Here is an 18446-nt window from a genome sequence, read left to right as displayed (position 1 = left end):
CTTGTAATTTTTTCATTCACCAAAAAATATAAATTATATTATTATTTGTGTTTTCTCTTTTTATAATTTTCTTCCTCTTCACTAAACAGATTTTTGATATTACAAGTATTGTAGTATGTACATTTCGTAAGACAAATATTTTTTATATAATTAAAATTTATAATAAGTAAACAACTTTGAATATGTAAGCTATATTTTGGATTTATAACAAATAATTTAAATTATAATTAAAGTTTTTAAAATTATTGATAATTTATTTTAAAATGATTTAAATTTAATTTAAAGATAGAGATTAAAAAAATACAATTGATAAAATGTAAACTATATTTTGGATTTATAATAAATAATTTAAATGTTAATATAAAGTTACCTTTCATTATTGATAACTTATTTAAATTTAATTTAAAGATAAAGATAAAAAAAAAAAAAAAAAACATATGAGGTAAATAATTAAGAATATCAAGTATATAAATTTTTCCTGACCCAAAACATCCCGAGTAGGAAACCAATAACTTCTCTCAATTTATTATCCACACCCAAAACTATAGAGGGAAAGCCAAAGGCTAAAAAGGTCACGATGCTTTTAAAAAATCCTAGTAACCAATTCTATATGCTACATTATTCTGCTTTACCGTGGACAAGCTAATGAAGCAAAACAAAATCGAAGGCCCGAAGTCTAAATCAATGTATACTATATGTACAATAACAAACTACAATAGCATAACAATCATTAATTTGACATGCAATTACGTATTATATCAACATCATACCCAGTTGCTAGACAAGGCAAAATCGTGGAATCTAAAAGAGAATTCCCCTGCTGTGTCTCTCTCAAGCCTGGAGTGCGAAATTTCACTTGGTTCAGAAGGTGGAGGGGGCAATGGCAGTACATGAGTTTCATCTGGAAGGCGTGCTACTTCAATTTCAGATGCATGAGATGGCAACACAGAAGAAGACAGAGCCCTAAATCTAGAGCTTCCTCCACTTGAAGAAACCAAAGCCCGGTCCCAAAGGAAGACGTGTAGGAGAATGGGAACTCTGGTGTGTCTATGCAAGGAGAGCTTCTGGCTGAGTGAAACAGTGTCATAACACCGAATGGCTCCTGTTGATGAAACCATCCATGGAAGGACTTTTTGATTTGACACTCTTGAAACTACCAACATCCTACAAGTATCCGTTGCTAGTTTATAAAGATTGCTCAGCCCTGATCGTGTGGCTGGTACATTTTCTTGATTAATCACTGATGAGATGAAAATAAATCCCTGTAGATTACAAAAAGAAAATTATTAATTAGCTGAAACTTTAAACAATGCGATGTGTTTTTAATGTAAACATATATCAAAATTCGAAACAAAACAATTTCCAAAGCGTTGTTTCTTCTGTTCTTCAATCAGGATTGGAGTTTCACTTCAGAAATCTATATAGTAAAGGTTTGCATTGAATGATTATATATAGATTACCGAGATAAAACTCTAATTCTGATTAACAAAACCGTACAAGCAGCACTTAAGGAACTGTATTTAAGCTTTTTTTATATTTGAGTATACATGATCAAGAGAGAGACCTCTTCAGTACGACTAATGGCAAAGCCAAGCTTCGCGTCTTCCTCTTTTAGTTTGATCTCAATAGAGAACTCTCCTGCAACCGGAGCATACCATAGGCGAACTGCTCGAACAACACCGATATCTATTCCATGGTAATCCTCAAAGCCGTAAAGGCTTGCATTTGCTAAGTTAGCTAAGTCAGATAATGACCCTGCATTCACAGTGGAAGAAGCTGTCTCTCCTGATATCTGTCACACATATAAAAAGAAAAATTCCACGTTACATTGTGCAGAAAGAAGAAAAAAAGAAAAAACCCAGCAAATTCTCTCAAGAAATTAAAAAAATGAAGATGGTTAAAGTTTCGTTGCCTCCTAGTGTACAAGACAATGATAAAATCTTAAATTGTGTGCTCCAATTTCTTATGATCAACTGCAATATATATTGTGAAATGGTAACAAAAATTAATAACCAACACTTTCATCATGTCACGAATCAATTCTTCTAAGTTTAAGCTTTTAAGTTAAAAGCTCACGAATGCCACAATAAGGAGTGACCGTTTACCTTAGTAAGTAGGGACTCGGTTTGGATGTTCATGAAGACAATAGGAACCCCTGAGGCTTGACCTGCATTAAGCCATGCATTTGCCCTGGCTAGGGTGTCCTCCAGATCATTATAGCGAGAAGCTACCCGATCTGAAGCTTTGGGAAGGAATAATATGGAAAGGAAGTTGCTAGAATTGGGAACTGATAGCATTTCCTGCATCCTCCTCTCCCATGAATATGAAACATATCCATCTTGTAGCTTGGTCCTGGTTAGCGCATTTACCATCCTTGTGTTCCTTGAAGCTGCAAATTGTACACATTAATTACAGTACAAGAAAGGAAGAGAGTGAAGAAAACAGCAAATCAATTGATGACCAAAGTCCAAACAACTGCTGATTATCAGCCAACACAGACGGAGAGGTTGAAAACAATTTGTGCTACAAATTCCCAGAATAATTTAAGGCCAGTGCAAGATGATTCTTCTGTTATTTTGATATTGAGGGGCCTTTAAGTTCTTATAACCTTACAAGTTACAAGACAATACATTGGCAGAAATATTGAATACTTTGTTGGCAATTCATTCATACGAATTTGTAATAAAATCCGTTACTTCATTTGAACATTATCTATTTACCCTGTATCAAGTTTACTATCTTCTTCTAGATGCAGACTATTACTTTATTTGTCATAATAAAGCCTAATACCTATGGTCACCTCAAACACTGAAGCTAAGCTTGAACCTATTTTGCATTGTTTGTTTTCTAATAGAAGGGTTCTCTCTAGACCTCATTCATGTGTACTGTTGAACTGCAATTAAGATTGTGCTAGCAATTTTTAGGTCTGTGGCCATTCTATTGCAACTTGCAAGAGTGCCAATCATTACTTAGACAAAGCAATCCATGTGTGTCTTATCAAATTTGCAAGTTAGGAAACATTAAAGCCTAATTGTGTCAGGAAACAGTAAGCCTTTGAGCCCAAGATGCTTCCAGCCAACCGTTCAATTTTAGATTTGTCCTTGAGTCAATTATGTGAATCCATTACTACTGCTTATGTTCGTGTCAAACAGAAGTTTAATTTACTCCTTACATTTTAAAGAGTATTAATAGGCAAAGTGTGCATTTGGTTTGATGTTGGAGAATTGATTCTGAATCTAAAATTAATTGTAAATACATTTTTATATGTTTAGTTTCATATTGAAGAAGAATTTAAGATTGACTGAGTTCATAATTGATTCTAAGTTAAAACACTTTGAGTAGCTTCAACGTTAGATACAAAATTTTATTTTAAATTTTATTCCTAACTTTATTTTATAATAAAATCATTTAAACATAAATTATATCACTTTAAAATCAATTTTGAACACATAAAAAGTCTTTTTATAGTAGATTGAGACTATACAATGCGTCCCAAGCTATGTTTTGAAGAAAATCAGGGAATTTTAAAGCAAAAACAGCATTTCACCAGATACAGTAGCCAGTTTGATCAAAACTAATGACTTTTACGCATCAATATCCATTAGTCAATCCAATGACAGCCAACAAGAATCCTGAGCTCAAGATTTTTTTTTCATTAAACTTTACTGTGATAGCGTGTGGAAAACATTGGTTCCTATAGCTAAAGGGGCTGACCAAGTCACAAATTAAAGGTGACTTCACAAGAGGAAGCCACGAGTTTAAGAAGAATCTAATACCGTTTGCAACTTTCAGATGAGAAGTTCACGCTTCCAGTAAAGGGAATTCAGTTCAATAAAATGAGGCGTCTCTTGGTCAATAAAGTCAAAGTCGGTTCACATAAAGTAAATTAAGCTCATGTTTAGATTAAAGTCTGAAAGAGTCTAAACGTAATTTTGTTTTGAAAATAACAATTTTTTCTTTTTTCATGTTCAAACTTTCCTGAATGGTTGGATGAAGTATGAGAAGCTTTTCGTGAAGGATATCGCAATGCATCAGTTCACGAAGGCACATTGGAATTGGATCACAAAAAGAGATGGAATACAAATGCGAAAGATCCAACATGCACGAAGAAATGCCAATTCACTGCCAACCCTAAGCATGTTTAGGTGTCAACAAATCAAGCAAAACAGCCGAAGTTAGTCATTAATTTTTTTTAATGAGTGGAAATCAAAAGATAGGCATTAGGAGTTTCACTCTCAAAATTATATACTTTAATCTATTCTGCATGAATAAAATACAATCCTTTTAATTGTCTATTTCTTTCAATGTATCATCTTTATTTTTATTTTTATTTTTAAATTAATTTTTAGTATATTTTTTTTAAAAAAATATCAGTAATTAAAAAATCTTATTTCACAATTTAAATTATTTAAACATATTTATTTATTATAAATTTTAATTATATAAAAATAAATATTTATTATCTTCATGCCAAAATATTAGAATACTATATCATCATAATTAATTTCATCTCCTTATGTTTGGGGTTAATTAGTTACTACCCTTATAATACCTTCACACAAAAAAAGTTACTACCCTTGTCTAGGAAGTTACTAGTATTATGCAACTATCTTCTATCTCATTTTTAATATATTTTTTTCTCCTACTATTTATTTTTCATTTCTCATCACAATTATGATTTTATTTTTCTTATTTTCCCTTCTAAACTTAAAAATAAAATTGGTGTTTATGTGCAGAAAAATATTTGATATACATTTATTGAGCTATCCAACACCTAAAGAAAAAATGAAAAAATATATTAATAAAATATTTAAAATAAAAAATAATTTGTATATCATTACTTTAAGTTCTAATCTATCTCAGCTATTATTCTAAGTTCTAATCTATCTCAGCTATTATTCTAAGTTCTAACCTAGGTACCCACGCGCACGGGACCTAGCTAAAGAGCATATAGATCCAACTTCCCAACCTCACCTCATGGCGCTAATGTCAAACGAAATTAACTGTTCCTAATGCACTCAAACAATTTTTTAATAAAAATAAAAATAATACACGAAAACTCAAAAGTCAAAAGCAAACCGGAAAAACGAACGAGAGAGTAAAGTAAAGTACCTTGAATCTCGAAGCATTCCGCTTCGGTCCGATCCACAAACCCGACCACGTAATTCGGGTCAGAAATGGATCGCAGCACCAAGTTCTTCTTGGCGGTGAATTCGTTGGGCACGATGCACGCCTGCAGCTCCGCCAGCTCCTCCGATCCTCGCCGCACCCGAACAACGATCGACGTCTCCTTCTTCTTGAACGCCTCCTGAAGAATCTTCTGCACGCCGCTCTTCCCGCCCTTGAACGGCCACTGGTACCGGATCTGCGACTTCGCCGACGATCCAATTCGCAGCTCCTCCACGATGTCGCCGGTTTGGAGCATATCTCCGGTCCACTCGTCGCCTTTTGAACTTCCTTTCAGACATTCGATGGATAACACTTTCGCTTCTCGGGTCGGTGAATCGGAACTGCTTTGAGATGATCTATCCATGGTCATGTTCACGTAATTAAATTTCTTTGTTCTCTCAACAACACTGATGGATTCAAACAAAAAAATAAAACGCGAGTTAGGTTCAACAGAAGTGTAACCCAAACACAGCCTAACTAATTAACTCTAACTGCTTGTATGTATATGTATGTATGTGCCTTTCATGGAGATGAAGGGAAGGTGGGGAATTTTGAGGGAGGTATCATTAACGCAATGGTGTGATGAAATGCTTCTACTTTAAGCTATGCTTGCTATATCAACTATATGAATTATTAAGAACAGTGCTAAGTCAAAGAAGCTAGCCCTCGTCGTGGTTAATAATGTGAACGTAATTTTCTGTAATTTAAAGGCATGGAGTTGTGGAAAAGTATATGATTCATGCTGCCATTGAGTTGTAGACTTTGACCAATTTTCTTTCTAATGCTCTTCCCTCAAATGAAATCTTCTGCCATCATTAACAATGATATAATATATAATATTTGGTAGGTTATACAGCCAAACTTTGAGAGAATTATTGCTTTTATTTATTTATTTGTTTTACATATAGACACCCAAAACAATGATATATGATAATTGAAATACTATCATGCATATGCTTAACTCAACTAGCGCAGGATATTTCAACTCAAAGAATAGTTGTGAATTTGAGTTTTAAATATGTAATTTCATTAAACATTCAAAGATAAAATTTTGTCACTCATGTATAATTGCCTTATGAGAGGACTACCCTCTTCAATCATAATTCCTTTCTCGTCTTTTTGTAATTTGAGTTTAAAACTTATAGTTTATTAATTATAATATTTTATTTTTTTATATTTGTTTATTATGTGAATAAAAGTTAGTCTAATTAGTAAGGATCCCACAAGAGTATGTGGGTAAATTTCTCATTAGTAATGTGAAGACTTTATTGGTAAATAATTTATAAGTATATTTGAAAGTGTTCCTTAAATTTTGAATCATCTGAAAATTCAATTCACATAAACCTTTAAAAAAAACATATAATTAGCTTAAAATATATTTTCGTCTAAAATAGAAAGAGTAAATACAAAGGGTCATTATTGAGAGGTTTCATAAAATTACGTAAATTTCTTTTATTTTGTAACATTTACAAGAATTGCTCTCCCTTACAACCGAGTACAGTATAATGTTTTTCTAACAATTAAAAGGATGTTTTCTTTACAAAAATTAAAAAGAGTTAGTGTTACAAGAAATGTCAGTGTATATTTTTTTTTTTAAAATAAGGGATTAATGTAAGAGTATATAAAAGCAGGGAGAGTTTGTGTTACTTCACAAAATTTTAGGAGTACGTAGTTAATGAAATTAGTTTAATTATTTTAACTTTTAACTAATTCATTAGTTATTTTCGTGAAATATAACTGCCTTTGAATTTCTCCTTAATTTAGACTTCCAAATTCATAGCTTCTTGATTAAAAATTGACAGCACTTGTTTTATTTATTAAGGAAACTTTTGGAAAGTGCCCAATTGTGTGAAACGAAAAATGTCGTCCATCAAGCTAACTAGAATATGCTATAGATAAGTTGGATTAAAAAAAATATTAGAAGACCCAAATTTTGTAATGTCCTGTCATCAAGTATGACAATAAAATTTAACTTTAGTTAATTCAAGGCAAAGTCAAATACCATGTAAAATTTAGACCTTGCACAGTTCTTAAAAAAAAATACACTATTTTACTGGGTAGTGAATGAGAATAATAATCAATCATTATCACATAATACATATATTAATATACACAAATAACTACTAATTGCACGTAAACATAAAAAAAATATACGAAACAATAGTGTGTGAACAATATACCAGAAGTTCATTCCGTCAGCAAAAAAAAAAAATACCAGAAGTTCATTAATGCTTGTATAGTTGTATGTCGTAGGCTGTTACCCCGCATATAAAGAAGGTTGGAGTTATACCATGCTTGATAAAAAAAAAAAAAATCATTAGGTTAAAGATTTCAAATACATATGAACTGAACCAAAAAATTTAATTGAAGTATTTGTTAGATTTTTATTTGATATGAGTTCGATTCAACTAACCTTTGTGGCATTTCTAGGTATTAGATTACACACGTACGACCTGTGTAAAGGGCAATTCGACATTAACTAAAACAGTCAAGTTCTATCAAGAATTAATTAAAATGTATGAATTATTATAAATTTTAGTATTTATTTTTATTCTTGTGAATAAAAAAAGAAGTCAAAGAATTAAGTAATGAAAATTAAGTGAACATTTTAATGTATTACTTTTTCTTTATGTTTTTTAATAATAATTTTTTATTTTCTTTATCAGTATCCTAAATTAGCATTTGGCTTATTTTTCTGATTAGAATAATGTTGTCTTTACTCATGAGATTACCTTGTTTATTTTTTCTAGTCGAGGTGACATTAATTTCCTCGAGGAAATTATTTGAGTTGAATGTAGAAAATCCGCAATGAATGCTGTAAAGTAACCGCACGCAAAGAAAAGGCGTGTATGTACGTGGACTGAGTATGACTGGATGGAAGCTTGTAAAGGCATCTCTAGGAGATTTTATTTTAGGTTTTTAATTATGTAGTGCTATATTATTTTTAAGATTTTTTAAATTTTTTATTTCAATAATAAATTTTATTTTTAAATTTTAAATTATTTTTTTATACATCTCAAAAGAGATCTACTTTTTAATATTTATTTATAAATTATTTTAATGAAAACTAAATAATTATATATTTTTTAATTTAAAAAAAATATAAAGAAAATATAAAATGTATTAATAATTTGAAAATGCTACAGTAACTAAAAAAACTGAAAAAAGAATATCCTACACTATAGAAATAAAAACTATCTCCGACTAATTCCGCTATCCGATGGCCTGTTTAAGTATCTAATTTCCCCTTTTCTCATAATTGATTTGTTTTGTGTGCTGCAAGAATCCATTGTTTTATTGAGCTGATATTTGACTCCAACTTTGATAATGTATCTACAAAGTTAGATAGTGTAGTTGAGGTTTCTATGACCTATTTATATTATTCACTCATGATATATTAATTCTTACATGATGAGATGTGTGAAGCATATTTAAGAGTGAATCTCGTGATTTTTACTATGGCATAATATACAACACGTTCTAGCCAGGGACGAATCCTAGAAGTCACATGATTCATGAAAAAATAAAAAAGGTCGATCAAAATAAAAAATATGGACTAACATATATGAAAGAGAAAAAAATCAATCAAAATGTTGTTCAATCTGCTAGCTCGTTAAAAAAACATGTGTCTTTACCATTCTAGAAGTTTTAGTCAAATAAATTATTTTTTCTATTTATTATCAATGTATTTAATTTCACACTATATAAATTATAAAAAAATCTTCAACGGGAGTATTTTTAGTTTTTTTTTTAATTTTATTATCTTCTTTAATATATTCTCTAATTTTATTATTTTGCATTAATTTTTTTTATTTACAGTGTTTTTAATCATTTTCCTTTTTTAATTTATTTTAAGATTACTAATTATTTTTTTTTATTTTTTAATTAATGTACATAAGTAAAAAAAACCGCAAACAAAAAAAAATTAAACTTCAGAAAAATTCACAGCATGTTCAAAGTATCTTAAGTTTGTTCAAGTATCTTAAGTTTGTAATTTATTTAAGTACCTACATGGTAACTAAAAAATTATATTATAATATTCTTTAATTTTATTAATTTCCTTTATTTATATTGTTTTTAAATCTATTAAAAAATTATTTTTTCATAAAATAAATAAAAACTTCAAGTTGAAAATTCGAATTAAGGAGACACAAATTCTCAATGGGTTTTCACAAAATTTTTGGAAAAACACAGTCTAAATTTGGGTCTCCCAACCCGAATTTACAGAATAATAAACATGTATGTTTTGATAAATAATGAGCAAATATGTATGTTTTGAAAAATTCATTCATGGAAGGGGACTAGATTTTTTATTTATTTATTTACTTTAGGATGAGTTTGGTTTAAAAGAATCAAAGAAGGGTGAAATCAATAGATGAAAAGAGATAAAATATTTGAATAAAAGTAGAGTGTAAAAGTATCTAATTCACTTCAATTTTTAAAAATTTCATCTCAAATACAACTAAATATAAATCAACCAAACACTACCTTAATGAATTACTTTAATATTGAACTTCTAACAAATAAATATTTAATAAATAATGACTTTTATAAAATTATTTATTAGTTTTACACATAAAACTAAAATTGATTTTTATTCAAATGATATAAGAAGAAAACATGTGTTTTTATAATTTATACTAATTTTTTATTTCAAGTTTTGAAAGATTTTTTTTATCTCTGAAACACAATAACAATTAAATAGACATTAATCTTAGTCTCAAAATAATAATAAAAAACTCGTTAAATATAATAATAACTAAAATTGATAAATTTTATAACAAGTATATTTAATATAATCTTAATAAATAATTGCAATACTTGAATATATAGATAAATAAGTGAGATTTATAATAATACACAAAACCTAATTAACCAAGACAATAATAATAATTGATAAAAAAAAATCATAAAAAAATCATTATTATTATATTTATTAATTAATATACATATCGATTTGAGTTAAATTATAATTAGTGGAAACAAATATTATTAAAAAGATACTATATTAAAAAAATTAGTATAAAATCAATGAAAACATGTATTATTAGATTTTTTTATTAATACATACCTGGGGTGCGGAAGCCCTGCTTGTTGTCCCCCTTAAATTCGTCACTTGGCTCTAGTTGCAATAAGGTTGGTGTAGTAGTGTAGTGCCAAAGCATTCTCAATATTGAGTCTTAGGGTATGTTTGTCAGCAGGAGAAGAAATAAAGAGAGATAAGAAAAATAGGTGAGAAATGAAAAAAACTGTAAATGGTTTGATAAAAGAAAAAAAAAGTAAAAATAAAATTGACCCAAAACACACAAAACAATGTATTTTAAGTGAAGAAATGTTTCTGCCTGGGACCCAACGATAATTTTAAAAATTTCTCCACTACTTCTTCGATGCCAAACCGATGAAATTATATATCTTCACGAATTTCTCTTATTTTCTTCGATGCCAAACACACACTTATGGATAAAATATTAAAGCTTGATAGTAGTAGGCCGAAGAGGATCGAGAACAAAAGAAAAATGATAATGATATTTAATAAACATTAGTCCTAAAGAAAAAAACAATAACACGTGCAAAAAGAACTTCATCACAATTAACCCATATTTAATACATTGCCACTCAATTATAATATATTTTGTGTGTAAGTTTATTTTTAAAATGATTATTATTAAAATTATTAAAAATGATTTCTTATTAATTTACAATAAAAAAATTTAGTTCTTTTATTGGTGTATTGTATATACAAATTTTATTGATGATTAATCTTTGTACAAAAATCTGAATAATTACTTTTAATAGTATTTCATTTCTCAATTTATTTTATCTAAAAACTCAAATCTAAAATTTCACTTAAAGGATATGGTTATAATTTCACTTGAACCAAATACTTATTATTTATTGGTAAGTAAAGTTTTTATATTAACTGTACATATCTATTCAACTAAAAATCATGGAAATCCATAATGAGAGAACATTAATGCTCTATGCCATGATGGTACGGGTTACAATTCAACTTGCACAATTCATTTCCGTCCATTGAAGCCAAAAATCCATTCATATAAGAAATTATTAAGTAGTTTCAAACCACCACCTATGGTTTTAACCAATTTTTACATGACATTAATTTTAAAAAAAATATTTGCGAAAAAATTAATAGTACATGATTACATGTAGAAATTAATAGAAAATATAATAGTTACAAACTACCTGATTCACCCAAAAAAAAAAAAGTTACAAACTACCTAATAATTTATCGCTTTTAAGAAGGACAGCGACTATAAGAGTCTTTAATAAGAGCTATACGATGCCATTAGTAGTAGGAAACTTTTTGTTCATACTAATCCAGGGCACTCAGCTACTTGTCTAACCCAAAGAAACTAGGCCCATATAGGATATCCAGGTCAATGATCCAATTCAGCAACCAATTGAGATTTAGAGTTTTAAATCAGTTAAGTTTCACGTGGAAATGATAGGAAAATAAATTATGGTTTCGTTCGTTTCTGATTCTTCAATCGCAGGAGAAAGAGACCATCGATCAATCGAATTTAATGACTAAAAATAGTCCATGAATTGAAGGATAAAAATAAACCAACTGTTAGACAGCACTAACAGATTTGAATAAAATCCCTGTCACTGCGATCTGCAATTTAAAAATCTAAACCAGAATGTGCCACTGCTAAAGTATTTAACTAGTATATATGCCTATGAAGTATTTACCATCTGTTTGACACCGATCCCGTTGGATAATTGCAAACATGGAGCAAAATGCACCCTTGACATACCATTCCACCGGAGCCTACAAGGAAAAATGAAAGCGAATAAACATAATAGGTGAAAGACACCACTTAATGAATACAAAATATAATGAGAAAAACAAGGAATTTATTCATGGAAATAGCTGGGGGGTTTTTAACATGTGAAGAAAATCACAATGAAACTCAAGTTGTAGCAAAGTGAATAAAATTTTGTAAATTTTGGCTATCATGTTGATAAGGTTCAAGATTACTTACTCGTTACTATACCCATCCCTTAGGTGCAGTTGCACTCTTATCTCCATTAAGAGATCGTCTTCTATTTTTTTTCAAGTCCCCACGAGCTGACAATAGCTTTTGGGCTGAAGCGGAAGCTGCATTAGATTTTTGGCTACTTGAAACTTCTTTACGAGGACTAACGGATCGAGACTTTGAGTGGCGTTCAAAAACTCTTCCTGATGAACTGGATACTTTTGCTGGTGTAGGATTCTGATCAAGTTTGGGAGCAAAATCTTGTTTCAGGACAACATCAGTAGGAAGTTTTGGTGCTTTGACGACAGAAGAACTATCTGAATCAGAAGATGAGGAGGGGCTAGTGGTGCTCTCCATATCATAAAGAAGGTTATCTATCATAATATGTGGCGGCTGACCGTCATTTGTGCCACTGGCAGAGAAAGAAGGTCGACGAAGTCTTGTAAGTTGGACAACCTGCAGTCAATTGTGAAAGAGCTAGTCATACAAGAAGCATTTGAAATTTGTAGATAAGAAATTCTTCTTGTTTTGCACTACTTTGAGAGCTTACAGCAATGTAATGTATACTTATTCCACTATAATTCAAATTCCTGGGTTTGATTCTTATCAGGCAATACATCAAAAGACCAAACTGGAGCGTCCCAATCTTTTATCTAGACCTTTTACTATACATCCGCATCTTACCTTTTGTTCTAAAACCAACATGTCCTTCTTTAATTTTGAAATTGTTGCATTTTTCCTCCGTATAAAGTCTTCTAATTCAGCAATTCTCTGTTTCAAATAGCAGTAGAAGTAATGAGTGGACTGAAACAAAAACAATTTTTTTTTATAAATTATAATCTTAAAATGCAAAATGTTACCTTGCAATTAGCAACCTCATTAGAGTTCAACAGGCTGGTTAACTCCTTTATTGTGGTATCCTTCTCTTCAGAGTCCCTCCTAAGATTATACATATCTTGTTCTACAGCCAAGTTGTTTAACTGAGGATAACAAAAGGCATGACAAAGGTACCCAAAACAATACAATAGAAAAAGTATGTTTGCAAGTAAACCAGGAAACCGAATCACACATGATCAGTTTGGTTTAGTTTGAATTTGACATTGCATTCAATGATATATTGTTTTTGTATTTGGTTCAGATGACTTTTTGCCTAATAAAACCAAACCACAAACACCCCTAACTTAAAATGCTTGGATTAAACATTCGTCCATTTGCGCTCTTGAAGAAAACAGTACCTGGATATCAGCAGAAGATGTGACACTTGAAGCCCAATCTGACATGTCAGACATTCTTCGCTCCTCCTGATCTTCATTAGAGAAGGGCATCTTATATTGAAGTACCTCATTTGCACCAGAGCTTCTTGCAATAGAGGCACCCTCCTGCAGACAAACTCAACGAGTAACCAAAGCCAAGTGGACAGACACATTGTGAAAATACAGCATCATCATAATTGCACAACACCAACAGAAAGCAACAACCAAAATTCTCACCATTAATTCATTAAAGAAACCAGAGTGTTGCTCACAATGCCAACAACCACAATCAATAAAGTTAATTTTCCCAGCGCCTAAAGTCTCATTCAATTGCAATTCCCCATCCTTGTCACAAGACTTATTAGTCGAGTGTTCTTTAGAATTGTTAACTACTAACTCGCAAAGACTATCAAGCTTTTGCTGCATGTTTAACAGCACCTGGTCCTGGCAAAAAGAGTAATAAAAATAAAATTCATAGAATAAAATTATACTCATTCATAAATACACAAGCAAAGAAGAAAATAAATCTATGTGACCAAAACATTAAAAGAGAGAGTGCATACATTAGATTTGAGTATTAAATTTGAAAGCGAAAACGGTAATGGATTAGAACAAGTAATAATAAAGCAAAGCAAAGAAAAGCGCGTTAGGGACGGTAACGGTACCCTGAGTTGAACGGAGTTTTTGAGTTGGCATATTTGAAAGTCTTTTCGGGAGCGCGCAACGGCAGCGCCGATGACCGCGACTAAGAGAAACCTGTGGATGGGAGGGAAGAGGTTCCAAGCAATGGCTTGTTCGGCGCTGAAGACGCCGCCGCCGATGGTTCGAGCCGAGCTGGCTTCGTCGGCGTTGAGGAGCCTTCCCTGGAGCGATACCCACGCCATTGGCTTGAGCTTCTCCGACGACGAGAAATGGAGGCGGCTCCGCTCCACGAAGCTCGTCGATAGGCGGCGCCGGGAGCCGGATAATGCAGACACCGAAACGACACATGGAGGCGACGGAGCTCCGTTACCGTTAGCAATAGCTTCGTCGTCCATGGGAACGTGATTGAACTGAGACGCTGCGTTTCAAACTTTTGAAATTGAGAGGGAAAGAGTAGAATGAGCCATGGTATGGTACAGTAGAGGACAAAGTATTGAAATGGTGGATGAGGACAAGAACACAAATCTTACATCCCTAAATAACTCTCTTTCAATTTCAAATCTTTGTTTACCCTATTTCCCCTTCTATGTATTTTTTTCTTAAAAAAATAAATAAGGAAGAAGGGTATTTCAGATATTAAAATATCCATGGTCAATCTTATTTTTTAAGAAAAAATCTTTATGTTGTTATTTCATCATCCAAACTATTAAAAAGATATTAAACTTCATAAGTATATTAAGTTGATTTGATGATAAAAGATGACCGAAGATACTCAGATAGTGACTATGAGTTCAAATTTTTCACTGAAAAATTAACAATTATTACGCAAATTTTTTAATTAAAGTATAATTATAAATATATACAAACAATTAATTTAAGTGTTAAACCATTTAAATTATAAAAAAATGACATGTAATCGTCTTTAAGAAAAAAAATTAAAAGATCAATTAATACGAAAATAACGTATTCTAATTAAAATAAAAGAGTGGAGAAATTAAAAGAAGGTGATTTCATTAAAAAAAAAACAAAAGTGTCATTCCTTTTTACCATTTTTGGTACAAATTATTATCTTATTTTCTTTTTACCATTTGGACAAATGATTATGTTATTTTCTTTTTTACAATATTTGTAAAATAAATAATGAAGAAATTTTGGGGAAAAAATTTAATGCAAAAAGTTGTAAGTAATTAACTTAAGTGTATAAGTACTCACAAAAATTTCTGAAAATAACTGCAGTAATAAATATGCTCGAAGAAATACTAAGGTAAAAAAATTAAAACAATTAATCATTTAAAATATTTGAAAATACATGAAAAGCGTCACACTTTGACCAAAATTTGTACATCTTACAAGAAATAGAAAAATATCCTATTCTCAAAAGTATTGACTAAAATTTATTCTAAAGGGGTGAGTCAGAATATATACAATTAAATTAAAGTGTACAGAAATATTCCCTTTAATTAAAGTACTAACAAAATCAATGTTTAAAAACTATTTTAATAAAAATATATATATTTAAAAAATCAAACTTCACTTTTGAACTTAAATTATTTTTTACAATATTATTATTTAATAAAAATTAAAATTAACTAATTTAAAATAATTGAATTTTAATTTTAATTCAAGCAGGTCCTTAAAGAATTAAATTTTTAATCACTTGAGTCTTCAATGTTGAATATTTGTTTGAATAACTTAAATGCTTACATTAAATGCAAGAATTATAAATATGTATTTAGACTATGTTCTTTTATAAATCTCTTTCACATTTTTTTAAGAATTAAAAAAGTAATTGTTAAAAAAGTAAACAAACTTAAATTTTGTTTTTTATAACAACCATGATTAAGATGATGTTTAGTTTTTCGGTGAAACTTTAAAATATTTCTATAAACTCTTATCTTTTAAGTTGATTATGAAACTGATTTTTTATTCATAACTGAATCATACTTAAAGTTTTTATTCTCTCCTTAAGAATATATTCTACGAAAATTAAATTAAAATTTTTCCATAGACTTAACATATATTATAAACTGAACTATGTTTATTGAGTATACTGAATCTTAATTGAAGTATTTAAAGGTTCTTATTTCTTTCTTTGTAGTGAAGTAATAAAAAAAAGTAAGTCTTATAGTTTCATGGAATTTTCAATTAAATTCATATAGCTTAATTTTCACCTAAACAAATCCCTATAGTTTAAAACTTTGACCTAAATGTTTATAATTCAAATATTTTATAAATTAAGTTTTAAATAATTAATAGTCTAATTTTAATACACGTCAGTATAAAAAATTATATTTTCAATCGATTAAAAGCACCTTAAATATTATTTTTAAATGAATATTAAAGAAGACAACGGTCTTTAATTATATTAATCAATTTAAATCACCTTAAATATAAACATAGACACGTCTAAGAGGTATAAAGTAAAAAAAAAAATATTGAGAAAAATAAAAACTATAAATTTAGTTTGTATAATTATAACATGGATTATCAAAATTAAATGTTAATTAATGATCACATAACCAATTAAAAAAATATGTTTTTTAATCTTGATAATTCCAATATAATTTTTAAAAAATATTAGAAACACATTATTTAACACACTTTTAATTTTAATTATTAGTTGTACATTTTAAAAATCACATGATTACGCTAGTTTTACTCCTTATTTAATTATTTTGTTCATGATTTAGTAGGGTTTTCAATACATATTAAACAATAAAAGATAGTGTATTGTTATCATTCCTTTATGATCTAAGGATTTTTATTTGTTGTTTTGATTTCTCACAATTAAAAAAATTCTAATTAGATACACATGTATAAGAATTATCAAGTGAGAACAGTCTCATCTTAAGAATATGAGAGCTATAAATCTGAAATATTTATTAAAAAGAGTTAAATGCATTTCTCTTTTGATCTTAGTCATTTAAATATGATTTAATAGTTTATATTCGTAGTTTTTATTTTCTTATAATAATAAGTGTTGTCATTTAATACTCTTCTCTCCCTCAAACATGTCAATAGCTCCTTTCATTTGAAAAGTGCAAAAATAGAAGGAAGAAAGGCCTTGGACTGTTTTGGGCTGTTGGCCCGTTTTTCTATTGCATTGTTGGGAAAAAAAACTTTAAAATCAAATTCAAGATGCTTTCATCAAGTCGAAACATATGAAAAAGAAAAAAAAAATATTAAGACCTACATGCAAAATATTCCACGCCACACTTATGGAAAAAAAAAGTACAACCCATGAACCCACGAGGAAACGTTACGTAAAATAATTTTTTTTTACTGCAATTACGTAAAATAGCTAATCTATTATTATCTCAATTGTTATATTGTAATGATATTTTTTTATTTATAATAATTAAACATGATATAAAAGGTTTATAAAATTTACGCATTCTCTTTAACCAAAGTGAACTAAACCCCTTTGGTATATTGTAAGGATATAATTGTTATCTAACATGATTGTATTTTTTTCTCATTTTTTTCTTTCATCGAACCAGACATATTTTTTTTACCATTCTTTATTTCAATGATTTATAGTTTTACAGACTTGATTACAAATTTTGAAAATCATGTGAAATTAGAAAATTAAATACACATTCTCTAATACAATCAATTTAAATAGTAACACTAAATTGAATCGACTTAAAAAATTAAATAACTAAAACTATAAAAAAAAATCAAATTTAAACCGTAAATTAGAGAAAAAAAATAATTTAACCTTTATACAATAACATTCTTCGAGTTATTTTAAAATTTCCCCAAATTCAGCTCATGGAAAAAAAGCTAACACTTCACTTGTTATTCAAATGAGAAAAAAAAAAGTCCACACATGCATAGTTTCTTTTTCCTTTTATGAAACATATAATGTGGGTGAGCGGGTAAAAGTAATATTTCCGTTGATCCCCGCGGCTGAAGGGAGCTAGCTTAGAAGGGTAACACTGCTTTATGGCATTTGGAAAAGATGGTTGCAAGTTGCAAGTTGCAGTGCAGTGCAGTGCAGTGCAGCTCATCCCCATCTGATCCGAGTCAAGAAGCATTGAGAAAGACTCAATTCTGTGAACAATATTTGATCAAATACTTGATGTTCACGTACGCTAAAGGATTGGAGAGAGTGAAAAGCCCAAGCATCTGCGTGTCTCCCTGTGGCTCACTACCTACAAAATTCGTTTTTATTGTTTTCTACGTTGTAGCTACTAGTAGGCCCGGGTCCCGGGCCCCGGGCCTGAGTGGGTTCCATTAATAACATTGCTCCAATCCAACGAACCCACTATCCCACATTTACTTAACGTTTTAGGGTAACTTTTGCTCTCTGACATCATCTATGACATGGCATTCACTTAATTAGATTTGGACCCCACACTTGGCCCAACAGGGATAT

At 29.8% G+C, this 18446-nt stretch overlaps 2 protein-coding genes across 4 annotated transcripts; both read right to left on the bottom strand.

Annotated features, from left to right (window-relative positions):
• Positions 1–443: 443 nt before the first annotated feature.
• On the bottom strand, positions 444–6084 carry LOC100806339 (uncharacterized). 3 transcript variants are annotated; one of them, XM_041008546.1, is made up of 5 exons: positions 5834–6084; positions 5113–5576; positions 2106–2389; positions 1565–1792; positions 444–1262 (listed from the first exon to the last, which is right to left on the bottom strand). In XM_041008546.1, the coding sequence occupies exons 2-5, from the start codon at positions 5537–5539 to the stop codon at positions 765–767; spliced, it is 1437 nt and encodes a 478-aa protein (XP_040864480.1). In that variant the 5' UTR covers positions 5540–5576; positions 5834–6084; the 3' UTR covers positions 444–764. The 3 variants fall into 3 exon arrangements, with proteins under 3 accessions (XP_040864480.1, XP_014621579.1, XP_040864479.1); XM_014766093.3 differs by having other exon boundaries at positions 5937–6016; XM_041008545.1 differs by having other exon boundaries at positions 5689–5981.
• A 5626-nt stretch (positions 6085–11710) lies between these two features.
• On the bottom strand, positions 11711–14618 carry LOC100803132 (uncharacterized). Its single transcript, XM_006594985.4, has 7 exons — positions 14089–14618; positions 13661–13867; positions 13406–13549; positions 13031–13150; positions 12855–12941; positions 12177–12626; positions 11711–11962 (listed from the first exon to the last, which is right to left on the bottom strand). Exons 1-6 carry the CDS (start codon positions 14458–14460, stop codon positions 12183–12185), a joined length of 1374 nt encoding a protein of 457 aa, XP_006595048.1. The 5' UTR covers positions 14461–14618; the 3' UTR covers positions 11711–11962; positions 12177–12182.
• Between the last annotated feature and the right edge of the window lie 3828 nt (positions 14619–18446).

Source organism: Glycine max, chromosome 13 (genome assembly GCF_000004515.6).
Source record: "Glycine max cultivar Williams 82 chromosome 13, Glycine_max_v4.0, whole genome shotgun sequence".
NCBI classification, from domain to species: Eukaryota; Viridiplantae; Streptophyta; class Magnoliopsida; order Fabales; family Fabaceae; genus Glycine; species Glycine max.
The sequence above is the reverse complement of the archived record's forward strand: the minus strand, read 5'-3'. Positions and strand labels throughout refer to the sequence as shown.